The sequence below is a fragment of the Solanum verrucosum genome, unplaced genomic scaffold, assembly GCF_900185275.1.
Source record: "Solanum verrucosum unplaced genomic scaffold, falcon-dt-bn FXZP01000261.1, whole genome shotgun sequence".
In the NCBI taxonomy this organism is placed as follows: domain Eukaryota; kingdom Viridiplantae; phylum Streptophyta; class Magnoliopsida; order Solanales; family Solanaceae; genus Solanum; species Solanum verrucosum.
In genome coordinates this window covers 7100375-7121678 of record NW_026019969.1, presented here as the reverse complement: position 1 = coordinate 7121678, position 21304 = coordinate 7100375, and the positions used below count along the sequence as shown (strand labels likewise).

At 31.5% G+C, this 21304-nt stretch overlaps 5 protein-coding genes across 8 annotated transcripts in view; 2 read left to right on the top strand and 3 right to left on the bottom strand.

Annotated features, from left to right (window-relative positions):
• LOC125815804 (ADP-ribosylation factor 1) overlaps nucleotides 1–21304 on the top strand; it is a 168810-nt gene that overhangs the window by 110669 nt on the left and 36837 nt on the right. The window lies entirely within an intron of this gene.
• Nucleotides 1139–5950, top strand: LOC125815809 (uncharacterized). Its single transcript, XM_049495368.1, has 3 exons — nucleotides 1139–1391; nucleotides 1482–1630; nucleotides 5643–5950. Exons 1-3 carry the CDS (start codon nucleotides 1283–1285, stop codon nucleotides 5718–5720), a joined length of 336 nt encoding a protein of 111 aa, XP_049351325.1. The 5' UTR covers nucleotides 1139–1282; the 3' UTR covers nucleotides 5721–5950.
• LOC125815803 (uncharacterized) lies at nucleotides 6372–10160 on the bottom strand. Its single transcript, XM_049495358.1, has 4 exons — nucleotides 10074–10160; nucleotides 8501–9093; nucleotides 7082–7136; nucleotides 6372–6823 (listed from the first exon to the last, which is right to left on the bottom strand). The coding sequence occupies exons 2-3, from the start codon at nucleotides 9045–9047 to the stop codon at nucleotides 7114–7116; spliced, it is 570 nt and encodes a 189-aa protein (XP_049351315.1). The 5' UTR covers nucleotides 9048–9093; nucleotides 10074–10160; the 3' UTR covers nucleotides 6372–6823; nucleotides 7082–7113.
• Nucleotides 16788–17416, bottom strand: LOC125815801 (Werner Syndrome-like exonuclease). Its single transcript, XM_049495355.1, has one exon. It carries the CDS (start codon nucleotides 17414–17416, stop codon nucleotides 16796–16798), a length of 621 nt encoding a protein of 206 aa, XP_049351312.1. The 3' UTR covers nucleotides 16788–16795.
• Nucleotides 19266–19886, bottom strand: LOC125815802 (Werner Syndrome-like exonuclease). Its single transcript, XM_049495357.1, has one exon. It carries the CDS (start codon nucleotides 19884–19886, stop codon nucleotides 19266–19268), a length of 621 nt encoding a protein of 206 aa, XP_049351314.1.

Genomic DNA, 21304 nt, shown 5'->3' with positions numbered 1-21304 from the left:
ATTTAGTTTTTGCACACCCCAATCAAAGGGTTACTAATTAAGCAAGTTTCATTCAACCGTGAACCAAGAGATCACTTTATTACAAAGTTCTAAATAAAAATCGCTTATATATTTAATAGATTTCTCAATATGTTAAAAAATTACTGAAATTCGGGGAACGCGCACCCCACACCCTAAATCTGTTCAATGGCTACTGTTTGGTATCCCTTGTATGTGTTCACTCAAATTTGTTGTATGAATACAATCACAATAGTTGCATAAGTTCATTCAAATTTGTTGTATGAATACAATCACAATAGTTATATACGTTCACTCAAATTTGTTGTATCAATACATCTATTCACTTTGTGATACAATTACGATAGTTTGTATATCCACGTTTAATAGATTGTATCAGCGCATACATGCCATGTTGGATACATAGAAATATTGGAATAATTATATATACGTATATATAACATACATTCGTCCACCTTTCAATATACACACTGAAGTTTATCAATTTAGTCCAAGATGCATTTCAATAGATTATCCAATATATTGTTGGGCCATGGAGCCCATAGAGATTAACTTGCCATCATATTTTTTGTTGCAGGAAAGCGGATTCTTTTAGAGCAAATTTTAGGAATAACAAATATAAATATCATATGGAGTTTTATAGCTACAGTTTTGCTATTTACATTGTTTGCTATGGAATATTTGATTTGTATAAATCACAGGCATTTGATTTGTATAAATCTCACTCGCCACTCTCACTTTATACAAACACAATTTATACATTTGTGTTTGTATAAAGTGAGAGAGGCAAGCCAAAGAGTGGCGAGCAAATTTCAGAGAGTGGTGAGCGAGATTTCAGAGAGTGGCAAGTGAGATTTATATAGGTAAATCAGATGCCTGCGATTTATACAAATCAGATGCTATGGAGCGCAAATAGCAAAACTATAGCTATAGAATGCTAATATGATTATTATGTTTGTTATTCCTGAAATTTGCTCTTATATTTATTTATTTTATTATTGAAGTAATTCAGAAAAAATGTGTTAATACATTTTGGGAAGTGCAAGTGGCCAAAGTGCTAAAGTTAGGACCAAATCATGTATATTATATATAAATTAGGGATTATATTTATCAAAGGTTATACATAAAGGATCAAAATAAAACAAACCCAATACATTAGGAACTATTTTGATCATTTTCTCATCTTTGCGTAATTGTGTGAGGGTTTTGTTCAGAATCGTCAGGAAGTAGCCGGAGAAGCTCTCAATCCACAGGAAGCTCAACAATGGCGTGGAGGCAAATTCTATTTTCCAACAGAAGATTACTTTCAGTACCTTCAAACTCTGTGACATCTGGGTTCGCTAGCTTTTCCTCTAAATCCAATCCTTATATAGGTAATTTCAATTTCAATTTTGAAATTTGATAAAGAATTGATTTTTTTGAAACCCATAATTTTGGAATGATAAGAAAGTTGGTGGGTGCAGTGAAGGTGGGGATTCCAGAGTTTTTGAATGGAGTAGGGAAGGGGGTAGAGACGCACGTTGAGAAGCTTGAATCGGAGATTGGAGATTTCTCGAAGCTTCTTGTTACTCGCACTCTTAAGCTCAAGAAACTTGGCATCCCTTGTAAACATGTTAGTATTTATCTCCTTTCCTTTTAATTTGTTTCATTTTTGTCCAATATTTCTTCTGAAAAAGTTACTGCTTTCCAGCGTTGAAGTAATTCTTCAAAACCAAAGGGATTAGATCTGTGTGGGTGTTTCCTCTGTCAAGATGATAAAACACATATTCGATGGTTAATTGTAGGTAGTGTCTAGTTACACCATTGTACGAAAATCTCAATAGATGTGATGATGAATAATGTTAAGAATCATTGGTTAAGGCTTTGAAAGAGTTGCTACTGGGAGCATTTTTATTTTTCCATTCGTTTTTGGCATTTGATATTATGAGCTCTATGCTTGTTAAAGTGTAAATTGTTAAGCTAGTGGGGATTGTCTAGCTTTGAAATCGCATATGCATTGCAGTAGGTGGAAAATCTTACAATCCGACACGATTATATAGAATAAAGACATCCAGTTGTCAGCACTAACAAGAGAAACAAAAGTGCTTCAAAGATATATCTGAGACAAAAAGCCTCCCGGTGACCTATAGGAACAGGCTTTCCTACCCCTTTAAATGCTTTCCTAACGAAATGCCTTGATTGGTTCATGAAGCATACCTTTAATCTCCCATTCTCAACGTCGAGAAACTTTAATAACTATATCATGCCAGAAAAAGGGGAGTCAGGTGGTTAAACCTATACCCCAAAATCTATATTTCAATAGCATCCATATGAGCGCTAAAATACCTACTTCCAATACTCCATCTTCTGAATTTCCATACTAGAAGCACCTTTCTTTCTGTGCCTGACATCATACTATGGGTATGCTCCACAGCACATATCATAATCTGTATGCAAAAAGACAGTGAAGTAGTAACTGATTGTCATCCTCTCCTGCTTTCTTGCACCTTAAGCACCATATAATGTGGATTATCCTCCTCCTTAAGCTTTACATTGTTTAGACGGAACCCCCTGCTGCTGTTCAGATAAAAGAGGAAATTGTCCTTGGTGCTCCTAGGATCCATATTGAGAAGGAAACTGCCTGCACTCCCTTTCCGACAATCTGCTGTAAGAAGATTTCCAATGTGAAAATGCCAGTCTTCTGCTCTCTGCATATCCACTGTATCTCTCTAATTATGAGATATCACATTCAAAGCATCTTTGCGATGAAATCACGTATATATAGATTAGTGTAATGAATCTGGGCCAAAAGTTTCACTTTTGGTAGCGTCAATAGGCCTACATTTTTCTTTATCTAGAAAAGACCTACATTCTTTTGCCAGTCTGAAGAAAGAGATAGTACTGAAGTCCTTTTCATCTAGAAAATAATGGATACTTTTAAATGTCTATCAAAGATGTTTTATGATTAGATTGTTGGTTAAAAGAATGCATTCAAGATTACGAAGTATGATCAACGTTAGGACCCAGTAAGCACATTCATTTTTGGTTCGTAAGTTATTGCATCCAAATGTTAATCGGCATAAAAATTATTTTTATGCTTTAAAATCTATGATCTGATTTAGTGGGTAACTAAGCTCGAGTGAAAAATCTTTATCAATAGGGGGAAGACTAACTTTGATTAATTTTGTGCTTGATGCACTTCCAACATATATGATGTCATTATTTCCTATCCCACCGGGAATCATCAATAGGTTGGATAGCATCAGGAGAAAAAATTTATGGCAACGGAACAAGGAAAGGAGAGGATATCACTTAGTCAAATGGAAAACTGTGATCACCGAAAAGAGAGTTGGGGGTCTGGGGATCAAGAACATGAAGAACCAGAGTAAAGCTTTGAGGATGAAGTGGCTTTGGAAGTACTCAAATGATAATCAGAATCTGTGGGGCTCAGTCATAAAGGCAAAATATGAAGAGAGTGATAGTTGGATGACAAAGGAGGTTACCACCCCTTATGGTGTTAGCTTATGGAAATCCATTAGAGAACTTTGGAATGAATTCAAACCTAACACCAAGATCAAAGTGGTAGATGGCATAAAAACTAGGTTTTGGAAGGATGATTGGCATGCAGAAGGAAATATGGAGACTCTCTTCCCTGACATCCACAATTTAGTTCTTTAGCAACAAAGTACTATAGCTGACTTATGGACTCCTCAAGGGTGGAATTTTGTATTTAGAAGACACCTCAATGACTGGGAAATTCCAAGAGTAACAGAATTTTTTAGAAGCATTGATCAATTTAGTGGTCTGGAAATGGGGAGAGACAGATTGCAGTGGTTGGGAAACAGTAAAGGGATTTTTAAAGTAGGTGCAGTGTACAAGAAGTTGAATCATCCAAATCTGCAGCTACTCAAGTGGCCCTGGAAACATATATGGAACCAAGATCCCCTACAAGGTGTCTTGCTTTGTGTGGTTATTGGCTAAAGAAGCAGTATTGACACAGGAGAATTTAATGAAGAGGGGAATTACACTTTGCTCTAGATGTTTTTTCTGTGGGAAAACTGCAGAAACAGTCAATCATTTGTTTATCCAATGCGAAGTCACTGGCCAGTTGTGGAATTTGTTCCTGAGACATAAAAGCATCTCATGGTCCATGCTTGGGAGAATTTCAGAGGCTCTATTTAGCTGGGAAGAAGCAGGGACACAAGCAAAAAATAGAAGTAACTGGAGAATTGTCCCTGCCACTATTTGGTGGACAATATGGAAAGAGAGGAACCTTAGAGTTTTTGAGAATAGGGAGAGTAGTATGCAACAAGTTAAACTGAATTGCATTTCGACTCTGTGTTTTTGGTGTAATCAAATTTACTCTAATGATACCGTCTCTATCATTGATGTCTTAGACTCATTATAGGGATAGGTCGGTATTTTAGAGTTTCCTTATGTAAATACGGTTTCAGTACAACCTATGTACTGTTCTGCAGAAATAGAAACAATTACCATTTTCAAAAAAAAAAAAAACTCGAGTGAAAAATATCTCCATGGAGAAGTTTGGTCCCTCATAACTTTACCTGAAAAACATTTCGTAGTTGACTGTCCATCATAGCCGAGTATGAGATATTACGGGGGAAGGGCATAAGTTGTGTTAGTGGTGTGCTTAAAGCCTTAAACATGTATTTTAAATGATGTAATGTGATTAAAGATGATGTCCGATGCAAGTTATCCTATTGAGGTGATCAATTAGTCTGTTTTGTGAAGTTTACCCTCCAATCTGCAAAGTTAATCTATGGGATCTCAGAGTATTATCATTATGCACAGAATGGATTAGAAATTATTGCGAGGACAGCTGAAATTGATTCCTAAATTTTTAAAAGCGCTAGGAAAACAGGTGGTAGTATATACTGTAAGATAGTGCGGGGGGAAGAAAAGCTGGGTTTTTTCTATTTACTTTTTACAATCTTGGGGTATTTTAAAACATTTGTACTTTCAAGTCGGTATAAAAAAGATGTCTACAATCATAGAGAATGAATAACAATTGATTACTTTTGGACTGTCCAACAACTGGAACGAGAAGTGTAGAAAAATTAGCTTTTTGGGTCTAATTGCCTCACATGAATATGAAGATTGAAAGGTAAATTCATAGCTTGGAGTGAATGTTGTGTCTTTTAAGGAATAACATTAACTATGACAACAAAGCCACACCAGGACTCTTGATTGATAATACCAGAGATTTTTCAGACTTAGCAATATTGCGCTGAGACCAAAACCCAATAAGCTGCAATCAAAGTGAAAATTTTGCTGATTGGATCAAGTCTGCTATTTCCCGGTGACTAATAACACTTTCTAGTCTTTAGTACAGTAATCTTTTTGTTTGAGGATCGATGTGAACAGTTCCAAAGTCTTTACCAAAGTGTAACTCGAGAAAATGATTGGACAAGTGCATAGAAGTTAGAACTAGTTTCTATATGCAATTTTAAAAAAATGAGGAGAATAGTGCAAGCATAGTTGTATGTTTTTCTATCATTTTGATAAGTAGCACGCCTTAGTCTCATCATGCCACTGTTGTTTGAATTACAAACATCAATTCTTTGTGCTGTGTTTTTGCTTGCATCCGTAAGCCTCTTTTGACTCTTTGCTTTTGGTGTTTGCAGAGGAAGCTGATACTGAAGTACACTCACAAATATAGGCTGGGACTTTGGAGGCCCAGAGCTGAACCTGTGAAAGCTTAATTAATTCATTTTGTTGGTAGTATTTCTCATGAAGAAAAACTTTCTGCTATGATGCTCATGTTTTGTACTTGGATGGATGTTTCATAGGGGGTAGCCAACTGCATCAGGGTTTTTTTCCCCCTGTTTGGAATTGTCTTTTGATCAATAGAGTGAGAATTAGGCATTTGCATTGTATGAATACATCAAATAACTAATGCCCTCTTTATTTTCCTTCTATTGAGTATAAATTGATTAGTGCATCCATACCATATTATCATTTTTTTATATGTAAGCTCGATATGTAAAGGTTAGCTTTAGAATAAAAGTAAACCATATTCAGAACTACTGCAAAAATTGAAGATTTCTCTTAAATGGTGTTTGACTGAACTTTTTTCTGTTGGAAAATCTTTTCATCTGCTATAGAAACAAACACTTTGGGTTTTATAATGTTTGACCTCAGAGTCGAATCACATAGAAGAAAGGTGCTATACATAAATGAAGGGCTAACATAACCAAAACATTAGGAAGGTGCACATCTCAAATCAAGATACGGTAGTTGCGTTCCACAAGTGAACCTCTGCCATGGCCCCTGTACATCACCAAAGTCATGTCTGGCTCCCAGGGGCATGAAATCAGAGTATCTTTTTCTAGCTACTTAAGAGCACCTACAAATATCAGGAACCCTTGACAAAATCCATACTAATTGTTACATTTCTGTACAACAAGCAGACACTATTAGCCAAAATATTCAAAATGATTTTACTTGTTTGAGTCAGTTCCTCAGTTAATTCCAAATCCACAAACCTTGATCTGCATTGATGCAAGAATTGAGCTGTTAGTAAATCATCAGACCTGCTCCTCTTGTGCTGATATCATTGTTTTCCCTCGAATCATTTCACCTTGCTGTCTTTTTTGGGCCGGGGGAAGATTCGAGGATAAGATAACACACTTGTGAGTTACACTTTAAATCTACCAGCAAGACTTCGTAAAGGCACTTTAATCTGAAAAATAATATGTACAGTAAAATGATTGAGCGCGCCTCCTTCTTGTTGAAAGTGACAAGTAACCCTAGGTTAGCATTCTTGACTTGCAGTAAAGCAGTTGGTTGTTGCATGGTAAAGTTCCTGTGTGTATATGAAGGAAAACAAAGGAAGGTAATGTCATGTTTCAGTAGTTCTTTAAGAGCCTAATAAACCATGCATCTCTTAAGACATTTGTGGAAGCTCATTTCTATTTCAAGATACAAACACACGACCAACATTTTTGTACAGAAGATGGTACGGGGATTGGAATCCCCAGTTACTCCCTCTAAAACTGTTTGAGATGCCACATCATAAATCAGTCGAACAGAAAAGTTAAAAAGAAGTTGTATGTGAACCTACCACTGAATTTAAAGGCGACATACATACTGGTGTCATACACGAGAGCCCAAAACACCTGTAACATAAGAAACATAATCATGATTCACTTCATTGAGAGTAAAATCCATATAAGGGACCATAACAGAAAAGTAAACTAGATTGTACATTTGACAAGTCACTGTGCAACAGTATTTTGATTTTCCCCATCAATGTTGAGCTAAGTTCGTAGTAACTCCTCAGACAGTGTCTATGGATTTTTCCCCCATATTGATAGCAAATGTGCTTAGAATTTTATCTTCCTTGTTTTGAAATTTTCTTCCGTTGTTTGTTATATAAACACACATGTATTTCCACAAAGGAAAGGATATTAGTTTTGCTAAAGCAGACAAAGTTTAACAAGTTTTTAACAGATGATGACCACTCTCAAGGAAGTTTAGCTCCAAATCATGCATTTTTTTTTTAAAATTCTAATTCATTTGTACGTATATTGTAAACTGTGCTCAAGAAAGCTGTAAATAGTACATCTTCAAAATATATATCATATGCCATGCTTCATTAAGCACAACTTAGTCGTCACCTTTTGATGCCTAACTGGAAAATCAGAAACAACTTATTTAATGGCATCAACATACATGCAGCTACAATTGAAACACTAGAAGTAAGCCAATTCAACCAGCTTAAGATTTTCATGCATCAAGGAAAGTGAAGAAAACAAGTTTCAGTAAGCTTCTGACATTATATGATTCAACCAGAGGAAGAGGAAATCTTAAGCTTGCAAATCAAGAGGTTTTGGCTCTTAATAATGACAGACTCAAATTGACTTCATGCATTTAGCTAATGAGATCTTCGGAGCATTTTGAATAAGCAAGGACATATAGTTTAGTATAAAGGCAACTGCTGCTATCTGGAATTTTGATCTCTCCCTTTCTTCTTATTTGTTAAATCTCTTTTGAAACTCATCATGCTTTTTCTGGGTGTCCATTACCATTTCATATTCATATCGACAGTTCTCATAAGGAATGTTGAACAAGAATAGTGAAAAACAGAAGGAATGTTAATCATCGAAGCTTGATTGAGTTGCTCCAAATTCAATTAACTGTGCCTTTAATCACACAGTATATATGTTTGAATTCTATATTCCTGCAAGAACTGAAGACTGAAGTATTGGAGCAAAAGCTGTGATATTCATTTTCCTCGGTCATTTCAGTAGCTACAGGAAAGCTAAGATATATCTTCAAACTAGCGGAATTGAAAACAAAAGAAATGAACTTATACTGCTGATGAATTAAAGTTGTCACCAATAAAACAACATATTTGGTTTAGAAGCCAAAAAGAAGAATATTCAAAAGATCTCCATGATAACAAATTTTATGAAGAAGTTCATACTGTCAATACTGCTGACGAAATAAAAGTTCAGATATCCTAGGATATGAAGCGTACCTTGAAATATAATAATCAAGAAGAACAGAATTGTGATCACCGTTGCTAATATATTCATCCTCGAAGATGATCCGCTCTCCTTTTTAATTTTCTTCAGTGCGTTCATTCTTTCGGTCCTTCTACGCTTCCATATAGCAAGCTCAGATATTTCCTTGACGAACTTTGCATCAGAGGCATCCAGTGATGGACCCTTTGGGGGTCTAGGTGGTTTAGGAGGCTTTGGCTTCCTTGTCTTCTCGATATTCATTTTCTTGTCCCCCAAATTTTCCATCTCTTCCTTCACTTTGTTTGACCAAATTTCTGTACGCCTAACAGATGATAGCTCATCAGCACTTAAAATCTTGTTATATGTACTTGAACCATCTTGGTTCCTTACAGACCCATTGCATGATTGAACTCCACGAAACCCACTACCCGCTTTATAAGACTCTTTATTAGAAATTTCACCGGTCAGATCATAGTTATAACTGCCATCTTCATCACTAGTTGTTCCCCCACTCTCTAAATCTACCTCGAAATCACTTTCTCTTGACTGTATATGATCCATAGCTAACCCAAAGTGTTTGTTGTCTACCTCTCTCCAACTCCTTTAGCTGATAACAAAGACATAAATTAGAAACGAAGTTACTAAAAAGCTAAGCCATTGTACAACACATTTGTTCGTGTTTTGTCACATCAAAGACACTTGCAGCCATCCACCAACTAAAGACAAAGGAAAATCTAATCTGTTTTTTCATAAAACAAAAGACACCAAAACAATCAAATGAACACTTCCTTCTTTTCCACTTTAAAAATCTATTTACTTGAGCTAAAAAGACTCCAAATTTAGACTAATAAACAACATTATCCTACAACCTAAAAAAAGATACCGCCTTTTACTCACGTTCCACATGGATCTTGAAGAAACGCCATCATCAAGCACTCAATATTGTGTAGCTTTTTAAAAGTAAGACACAAAACACACATATATACAACAACATTCACAGTATAGTTCCACAAGTGGGGTCTGGCAAGGGCAGGTAGAGAGGTTGTTTTTGACAAACCCTCGACGCAAGGAAATCACAAACACACATATATACTATAACAGTACATATTAACAATAATTAATTTAGAAAATTGCCAAAGCCAAGACAATCTCAATCACATGGAAGATTCGTTTCACCAACACAGACTACAGACATGGAAAATGACAAATCAAAAAATTTGAAAATAAGAGTGGTCCCTTTGCAGCTAGGAATGAATAAAGCAAATTATACAAGAAAGGATAGTATAAATACACAAAATTCTCTTTTATCCAAACAAAAGGAAAGGAATTTAGTCACAATACCTAATAGGGTTTCCGATATAAAATTATTTTATATTTCAAATAATCCAAAGAAGTTAAATCCATTGTTCCACATTTTCTTCAAAAACAACATTTTAAAAAATAATAATAATAATCTCAAACAGGAATAAAACTACCAAAGAGGGGAAATATGAGAAAACTCGAAATGGGTATAAAAACATATGAATAAGAAAGAGATCAAACACATAAAGACACATTCTTGAAAAGAAGAAGATTTGTTATACGTACATAGAAGGTGACAACATGGGTAGGATTTGGCCATGGAAATGGTGAAGAGGAAGGGAACGAGGTCGTTTTGAAAGAGGAAAAACGTGAAGTTAGGTAGGCCAAGGTTTTGTTTACCTTTGTGCAATAATAGTCAAAGGAAGATTTGGAACATTCCCAACACTTGTAGATAATGTTAAACACCAATACCCATTTCTATGTGCGGTCTGTAGGACCGGACCCATTATTTCTCCGCTCTGCTTTAAAACCGTCCACTTTTCTTTTTCTTTTTATAGTCATTTTGACAAATTAAATGATTTACTTATTGTATCTTCAATTAAATGATTAATTATTTTTAAAAATATAGAACTTTTCATTCACTTCATAATTAATAGAGGTAAAATGGTAAACTCACTATGTCATTAATTATTTTTTTAATAGGGGTGTCAATTCAAAAGTGGACAAGTTATTAGGGACAGAGGGAGTAGTATTTATATATTTGAAAGGGGTAATGCTAAATGGCCAGAAAATTTTAAAAGTGTATAATATCTTTTTTATTTTAAAATAAACTGATCTTTTTTCCATATTTTAATCAAAAGGTATTAAAGTTAAAAGGATAAAAATGTTTTAAAAAGTAAAATAACATAAATAAAAAATCATTCTGACTAAATTTTCTTTTCCTATTTGAAAGTTATATATAAATTACTACCATTTCAAAACAATTTTCCAAAGATACTAATTTTTTTCATTCGAGTTTCTATAAGAATTTCAGAAAATTGGAAGGCGTGATTATAAAAATTATTATTATTTAATATTTAAAAGAAGTTGTATTGAAAAGCGAGTTATTGAGACGAGACGAGGGGGAGTTGCTCGGATGGTAAACATCCTTCACTTCCAACCCGAAGGTTGCAAGTTCGAGTCACCAAGGGAGCAAAAGAGGTGGGAGCTCCCCTAGGAGGGTTTAAAAAAAAAAAAAAAGTTATTGAGACGAATTAGACAAATATTATTTTCCTATGGAGAAGCTATGAGTTAAATAAAAAAGAATCCCAAATTTTATTCAAAGAAAAAAATACCCCTTACCATTATTTTTAAATGATAAAAGTGAATTACTCCTATTATTATATTTTAATAAATAAATACTAAAACGTAGTCATAACTCAAAATGTTGGAACAAATCATAAAATTTGTAGTAACACCTAAAAATGCAATATGGGAAGGAGGAACCAGAAAAGCCCAGCCCAGTCCTACGGTTGGAAGGAGTCTGGATTGGGCCCAGAAAATCCTAACTACATCTTCTTTCCTGGCTTAGAATAGGAAAGAAGATTGAATTCAATCACGAAAACGATAACATGCATGATCATTTTCATTAAGAAACACCTTATTTCAACCATAAACGAATAAAGAGTTGCACTCTATTAATAAAATGATTTTTTTTCACAACTTTGTTGTAATTATAAGTAGTTTGTTTTCTATATATATTAAAAAAAAAAAAATATCAAACGAATATTTGTCACACACATTAGACAAGAATGCTTGAAGGATTTTTGGGAATTCATCCAAATACAACAATTGAACATAGGGAATTCCACTTTATGCCTAACGTAAATATGGTTGAGCTTAGGGGTGTGCACTATTCGGATTAAACCGAATAACCAAACCAAATCAAACCGAATTTTTATTTGGATTGGTTTTTTGGTTTTTCGGATTGGTTTTGGATTAATAAATTACTTTGTTTGGTTTTTTGGTTTGGTTTCGGATTTTAAGAAATAAAAACCGAAAAACCGAAAAAAACCGAATTGTTATATATATATATATATATATATATATATATATATATATATAATGTTTAGGTTTAGAATTAAGTTGGAGTTAACCACTTTTGTCCCTTTTTGGTTATTGTCTTTCATGATGATTACATTTATATTTTATGTTTGAATTACATCTATAATAGGTATACTTATAAGTATTGTGTTTTAAGTTTTACTTATGATTTATATTAGAAAGAATATTTAAGGGATTAAATATTATTACTTTGGTTATATATGTTATTAATTATTGACATAACCGAATAACCAAACCGAAAAAAGCCGAACCGAATAGAGGAAAACCAAACCAAACCAAATTTATTTTGGATCGGATTGGGTTACACTTTTACAAAACCAAAAACCGAAAATCCAAACCGAATAGTGTAAAACCAAACCGAAAAACCAAATGCACACCCCTTGAGCTTTCCAAAAAATTCATTAGCAGTCCACTTAATCCTTTTTCTAGGTTTCATTTTTTCAAGTCCTAATTTAATTTAATTCGTTTCAACTTCCAATAAAAGAGAATCTTTTAAAATCCTCCATCTTCCCATATTCGTGTTGGAATTTAGGGTCCACTCTTTTAAAATGAAAACCTTGATCCGTTATTAATTTAGGGTCTTTATACTTTTTTTTTTTTTTTGGTACTATGTAGTCACTAGTCACAATAAACAAAGTTACGTGACAAAACATATAACACAGATAATTAATAAAGGACTCGTAATTAGTCATACTTGATCAAGGACAGATAATAATAATAATAAAGAGCATACACACGATACTCATTATAACAAACGACACAGTTAGATGCAAAAGACACACTTAAAGTAAAACATCAAAAGCCTAATAGTAAAATATTTATGGTTCGATCAATCGAACATATAGCCGATCATCAACAATTCAATCTCAATTGCTTCAAGTAGAAGTTGAATTTTGTCGTTCGTATATAGGTAGTCAGTGTCACTCGTGACATTTTTTCCATCATAATTGGAGTACATTTCACTTACACGTGCGTTGGCAACTGCAGATTCAATTCCAGCATGCTTCAAAAAAACATCATTAGACCATTCGTTGGCTATGGCTGCTTTGTTAGTTACTGTTGTTTCAATTGTTCGTCCATCAAATTTTACGTACTACTTTGAAGTGGTGTGGTCTTCGAAGGTCGTCATATTGCTCGAGGTGAAATAAAATTGTTGGGGCTAATGAAATTTAGAAGATGTCTTGCGTGATAATTTATAACTCACAAATAAAAATAAAAAGTAAAAGTGAAGAGAGAATACTAGTTTCTTTGAAAATTAGTGTACATTATGCGTTTAATTTATTTTTTGGGATGACACAAAAGTTTCTTAAGTACTTGATTTATTATCAGAAAGGAAAAATCCTTTTGTCAGAAAATTTGGTCAGAATGCTAAAATAACACATTTCACACTATGTTATTTTACCTTTTTGAACATTGTTACAATTTTAACTTTAATACCTTTTAATTGAAATATGGAAAAAAAAGATCAATTTATTTTAAAAATAAAAAGAATATTATAGACTTTTTAAATTTCTAGCCAAATTCAAGTCAAATTTTCTGGCCATTTAACATTGTCCAATCAGGAAATTGAATGGTTATTCACATATGCAAAACATTAAATAGAGGGTGATATTTTCAAGATTTAAACTGCTCTATTGATGTTTTTACATGTATCATTTTTAGAGTTAATATCTTAAAAAGTCACTCAACTTTGAAAATCTATCTAACAAAGTCATTAAACTTTATTTTGTACCACAAAAATCACTCAATAAAATTTATTTTCTTTAAAAGATTAACATATCAAAATATTTACCATATAAATATAGACTCCACAAATAAATAAATCAAATTCATAATTTAAAAATTCAAATGATTTTTTTTTTAAAAAAATCTTGATTTTGCTCAAACTGAAACTATGCCAGCTCTGTTCACTGCAACTAATGCTCTATTAATTAATGTTAATTTGATGATGTAATTCAATTTATCTACTTAATTTAGAAAGTTTATTTTTTTAGAAAAATTAATAATATTGGATGATATTTGATTAATTAATTTTGTTTTGCCGATGTTAATATGGCAACAATTATGTTTGGTCAAAGTTCAAAAAAATCCTTTCAAAAGAAAACTATTTTTTATGCTTTAAAATCAAGACCAAGAGACCCCTTAGTGATCAGACATAAAAATGGAGAATTTTATATTTGAATTATCAAATTATGAATTTGATTTTATTTATTTGTGGAGTTTATATATTTACATGATATAAAAGAAATTATTTTGTCATATAAACAAGATTTAATAATAAATTTAATTGAGTGATTTTATTGATATAAAATAAAATTTAGTGACTTTGCTAAATAAATTCTCAAAATTGAGTGAACTTTTATTAATTCATCATTTTTATAATTTGTTGGTATTAGTTGTATTTCGTTTCAACTTCCCAAGGAAGAGTTCCTCTATTGATTCCTCTGACTCTATCTATATAAATGTTGGGAAATAAAAAGTTGCTTGGTAAAGCAAGATTTTTCCTCTCAATTGGGCAGGGTCGATACAAAAATGGAATATTACCTAAATACATAGATTTATTTTATCATATTATATATAAAAATTTAACATTTGAAAAAATTATAGAAATTTCAAATATTTTTTAACTCTTGGATACATCACTTATGTGAGACATACGCTATATTGAAACATTGAGTGGTATATTTGAAATTGAGATGAGATATATCAGTCGGATACATTACTTTACATGATGTATCGGTACGTACGCGATTTATTGGGACGTTGAGTGATGTACTTGAAATCGAGACGCAACGTATGGAAATGTTGAGCGATGTATTTGAAATCAGAACGTAGGAATGTACATGACCGGGTTGGTTTGGGTTTTTCAAATATCAAATCAAATCATTTGTGTTGAATTTTTCAATTTATAAACCAAACCAAACTAATAAAATTTGGGGTTTTTTGGGTTGGTTTAAGTTTTTCAAATAACAAATTAAACCAAATCATTTGTACCGAATTTTTAAATTTATAAATCAAACCAAACTAATAAACCTTAGATTTTTTATTTTTTCCGGTAAAGTTTTCATACAAACATATAATTAACTTGTACTCAAAATATTTCTTTAGTCCAACCAAAATATAACTATCTAAGGTGTTTCTTAAGCAAATAATTAACACAAAATATAAGATGAGTGATTACACTAAAATATTCAACAAAAATAGTAATGAAATCGTATAAAATAAATATTGCAAATTAATAAGTCATAATGAAACTGATCATCATTTAAAAGTACTAAATCATGCTTAAAATAAGTCTAATAATAAGTATTAATTACATGATTAAACATTAAAGAAAAATTACAATTAGGTTATGTATTTTAAATGTCTAAATCAATGTAAAACTAAAATACAAATATTCATCATATATCATTGTAATTCTTAGTGTTGAATAATTTTTTTTTTTGTTAACATTAATATTGATTTGATTTTGAATAGAGCTTTATCAGATTTACTAATTTCTATGGAGAACTTTTATTGAACCATTCAAAATTTTAAGTTTCAAAAAATTTGAAGAATCTGTTAAAAGATAAAAATATGAAAGAGTATAAGTAATATTTAGAAATTATATCAAAGTAAGTACTTTTATGTATAAAATAATTTTTAAAAATTATATATATAATGTCGGGTTAGTTTGTTCTTGAATCAACTTTTTTTAGTTAAAACCAACCCAACCCAAGTATAATCGCATGTTTTTCCAATACTAAATCAAGTCAAACCAAACCATTATTCGAGTTTTTTTTTTGGTTTGACTCGATTTACGGTTTGGTTCGGTTTTATACATCCTGCTGAAACGCGATACAGGGACATTTTGGGAAGTATCCGGATTCCACCAAATTTAAATTTGTTTTATAATTTAACAAAAAGTAGAGATAAAATGTAATTAACTTTTAACAGTAAGAAATTTGTGTAAAAAAATTTCCAAAAAAAAAAAAATACACATCCCAATGCGACTTGTTTTTTTTTTCAATATTATTCAGTTCTGTTACTCTGTTCATTCATAATTAATCAAGGCTATATACATGACCGATCGAAAGAAAATAAAAGGAAAACAGGATTATGACCTTTTTCATGGTTTAATGCCAAATTCTTTTTAAACAGTGACTTGACGAAGTTAATAAATTTAATTTGTATTGAAAAGTATTTTTTGTCAAATGAAATTTGCCAGAAAATGTAATTAATTCAAATTGTTACAGCTAGATAGTTTTCAGATAATTTTGTGTTAAATTACATTATTTTATGATTAGTACCTAGTCCCTTTGTTTCAAAGAGAAATTATACAAAATATTTCATTGTAATATAATTTAACAATCAATTTGGAATATAATTTACACAGTTTAATTAATAAATATCTGAGATGTCATATATACTATATTAACTTTAAACTAGATATACTTTTAAATTTAAGTATTTAGCAAATGAAAAAAGAATCATTCTACCTATAGGAAGTAAGAGCGGATACGGTTTTTTTATAAGAATTGAGAACAATATAAAGTAAACATGTTATTCGCCATAAATAATTGTCATAGAATGAAAAGATATATACTACAACTGTTCAAAACAGGAAATTTTTTAAAATGTAATAATTTGTTTATTTGATATGATGTATATAGATATGGTAACTTCAATTGACATGTATGGTAACTGGTCAGCGCAAAATCATATTAAAAACACAGTACGAAAAAGATTCAACTTCGACAAAGAGAAATTTAGATTCAAACGAGAAATACTCTCCTTAATAAAACATTAACAAGGAAACTACGATATTATTATTCCAGACGTCGCTGAAATAAACAAAAGATTGAAACTTGAAAACATACTAGGAAATTAAAAAAAGACATAATATAGCACCACTTAAAACAGCTTCAATTTTCCATAAGAAGCTTGTGTCCAATCTTGTAGGAAGCATAAGCATCAATACAAGCATATTCAACTTGTGCCTCACTAAGAACACTTGCCTCCCAATTGCTTTGACAAACATGTTTTGGCTTAGGCATATAAAGACCACAAATTTCATTAGCAAGATCCTTCAATCCTGGACGTGAAAATCGACCAGGCCATTTATTCTTAGCAACATCACGAATATCAGCCTGACTAGTACAAACCAAACCATACTCATTTTTCAGTTTAAGGATATCCTCAGCAACCTCAACACCAACAAATGTGAAATTAGGATTACCCAAAAAATTCTTAAGAGTTTGTGGGATTTCGTCCAAATAAAACAATTGGACTATGAGACACGTGTTGTCGATGCAGAGTTGGAGTGTGGCTGATTTGTTGCTAGTGTATGGACTAAAAGTGGGCTTCCATTCATTGTCTAAGCCCACAACTGTTTGCCTTCCAGAATACTTGGAGAGCATTGCATTGGCCCATTCATTGGCAACAGCAGCTTTGTTTGTCACATTTGTTTCAATTGTTTGTCCATCAAATTTAATGTAGTACTTTGAAGTGGTGCCAGTGCTAGAGCTGCCATATGATGAATACATGTTTGTTATGATGCTGTTGTTAAAATAAAACTAGGATTGATGGATTTTGTTAGATGGCTTGTATGACTATTTATAGTGGTCAAAAATTCATTAGTCTATTTTGGAAAACTCAAAAGTTTTTATTTCTTGTTCATTAATTCAACTTCATGTTCAAGAAAATTAATAGTACGTAAATGGTTAACTAGATACATGCGAAAAGTAAATATGAATGACTGATGAGTTTCTGAATACTTAGTAGTCGATTGATCCGCCGAGGCTATTTGAGAGTCTCAATCATACTCCCTCCGTCCCATTTTATATGTTATCTCTTTCTATAAATAGTTGGACCACAATACTTGTCATTTTATAAAATTTATGCGTAAATTACCATATTTTACCTATTTTACCCTTGATAGAATATTTAATTAATTCTATCATTTATTAATAAAGTTGACTTTACAAAACATTAAATAAGGGTAGAAGGTAAAATTACATCATTTCTTAATGGAAGTGCAAAGTAAAAATGTGACATATAAAATGGGACGGAGGGAGTATATATTAATACAAAAAACACATTACTATATGATTTTTAACAACGACCAAACTAAGATTTAATTATTTTCAACACTATTATCCTTAATTAATTCATCATAGCCATCTTGTAGATTGTAGCAGGTATAATGACGTAGCTAGGATATTATAAATAATAATTTTTCCAAGCCATAAAAATTAATCTCTCCGTCCAATAATAGTTGTCCATTATATTATTTTGATATGTCTAACGGTACTTAGCCACTTTATAAAATCAACGAATAATTTTACATGTAATTTCTAATTTATCCTTATGATTAATTATAGTCATTTCTCTATTGCATTTTTCAAAACATTGCATTTATCATATTCAAAAGATTTTTCATATATTTATAATTTCTTACAAAGTGTACAAAATCAATAATGGACAAGTATTGTTGGAAAGAAGAAGTACCTTAATTTAATAAACACCGCCAATTTTTAAACTATCAAGATTTTCTAAAAAGTCCTTGACTTGAAACAGTTTTTTCTTTCTTAATGATTAAATTAAAAAGAGAAAATATTAAACTAATTAAACACAATAAATATCATGGTAATGAAAGTTTCTAAAACAATATCAGTACATATTCGATCTTTTCGAATGGTTTTATTTGTCCACTATGATAAAAATAGATGTATAACTTTTCTTGTTCAAATTGAAAAATAAAAAAAATAATAGAACATTTAATTTAAAATTAAAATTAACAATAACGAAATTGCCATTCTATTTGATCCTTTTTGTGCTGCCCATAATCTATAATTTTAGCAAACCAATTTTATTTTGGGTTACAAACCTTAATTAAATTAATCTAGTAATATATGAGCAAAAAGATAAAAAGTCGTTCAACTAAAACGTCATCTTATTAAGATCATACGAAGATAATGGACTAACCTCCACTCCACACCCTTAAAAATTATGACACATTATTTCAATAAGTTATTAGATGAAAGTTTATTTAATTAACTAAAAGAGTTGAATCATAAAAACACAATTACCCTTTTTACCCCTTTCAAAATCATAGTTTCAATATCTTTTAATTGATTAAATAAAACTAACCCATTAGATAATGAATGACACATGTCATAATTATATTATGGGACCGAAGTAATAGAGGTCCTGGACAAAATCCTTCCAAATTAAATTAACTTGTACTGAAAATAAATAAAACATATAGTCCGAATATCATTCAACTTACCCACATTGAAATTTAGATACCAACACGTAACAAAACGCATGGCAATAAACTAATCACTGGAAAAAAAAAAAAACAGACAGAATATTTAAAACAATAAAAATACTTCAATTATCCATAAGTAGGTTGTGGCCAATCTTGTAGGAAGCATAAGCATCAATGCAAGCATATTCAACTTGGCTAACACTAAGTTCCCTTGCTTCCCAATTGCTCATGCTAACATGTTTTGGTTTAGGCATATTAAGACTACATATATCATAAGCAAGTTCCTTCAATCCTGGACGTGAATACCTACCAGGCCATTTATTCTTAGCAACATCACGAATATCAGCCTTACTAGTACAAACCAAACCATAATCATTTTTCAGTTTAAGGATGTCTTCACCAACTTCAACTCCAACAAAAGTGAAATTTGGATTAGCCAAAAATTTCTTGAGTGTTTGTGGGATTTCGTCCAAATAAAACAATTGGACTATAAGACACGTGTTGTCAATACAGAGTTGGAGAGTGGCTGATTTGTTATTAGTGTATGGACTAAAATTGGGCTTCCATTCATTGTCTAAGCCAACAACTGTTTGTTTTCCAGAATATTTGGAGAGCATTGAAGTAGCCCATTCATTGGCAACAACAGCTTTGTTTGTCACAGTTGTTTCAATTGTTTGACCACCAAAATTTATGTGGTACTTTGTAGTGGTGTCAGAGCTAGTGCTACTATATGATGAATACATTTGGAAATTTATACTATTGTTGTTGAAATGAAATTAGGATTGATTGATTGATTGATTTTGTTAGGTGTCTTGTATGATTATTTATAGTATGGAAAATTAATGTGTTTAATTAATTGGTTTTGAAAAACTCAGAAGTTTTAATGAATGGTTTACTAGATGCATGCCAGGGATGACTGATCAGCTTTTCAATATTTAGTTGTTAATTTTGTTTCAACTTCCTAGGAGAGAGTTTATCTTTTAAATCTTGATCCATTGTTTCCATAGTAGGTTGGAAAATGAAAATTCTGCTTTCTACACTTCTTAAGAAATTATAAATAGAAGGGTAATTTTATCACATAGTAACTCTTTGAATATAAAAAATACGATGTCTTGAAAAATGTAATGATAAGGGTAGATTAGGTACTAAGTGTAAAATTATCTATTAATTTCATAAATTGGACAAGTATTGTTAGACATACCAAAATAGTATAGTGAACAACTATTGTTGGACAAAGAGAGTATTATTACCTTTATCCTTCCTCTCGATTTATTTTTATCAATTTACGTATACTTGCTTTTCCAGTAGACTATACATCTATATATTTTCTTGGTAATATTCTTCATTATATCTTTCCTTAAAACACTGTTTTGTTTTTGAAAAAAAATATAAGTTTGAATTTAGCGCAAGATATCAACCTTTTTTGTCTTGTAATTGAAAAAATAGCTATTTTTATGAAATTTCAATTTTCACAAGTGAAATTCCATTACAATGACCTGAAGTTTTAACTGTAAAATTTGAAGTTTTATAGTAGTGATTACCTTTTTTTTAATTCACACATAAAAGTGGCTATTTGTGAACTATATCCAAGAAAACTAGTGCCCGGCCGAGGCCTTTGGGCCACAAATCTATATCTGTAAAAAGCCCATGTTTTAATTTGTATCGCGATAGAACTGTGATATACGCACCAACATATATAAAGAATAAACATAGTCTCGTTTAGCCTTATACGAGGAATCTATAATCTATGATATTTGGTGAAAAATTGTCTATGTTGTTACATTTCCTAGTTAGTGATAAATATAATTGAGCTTAATTATGAAGTTCTAATATTTAAATAGCATTCAAGCCAAAAGAAAGCAAATCGGAGTTTATCTTGAGAAATGAAAAAAACTACTAAAATCAACTAAAAACGTTAAAAGTTAAATTATTTCTATTATCCTTTTTATCCCAAAATAATTACATCAATTGAAATGGTGGGACTAATTTCTTTCCAATAAAAAGTTTAAATAAGCACAAGAGTTTTTTTAAAATAAAAATAAAAATAAATATTGCACATGCACATCAATTTGACACCCATGGTAGAGGACAAAATTGATAGGAAATGCTTTTAATAATCACAAAATGGGCAATGTGTTATTAAATGGAGTGAAAAATATAA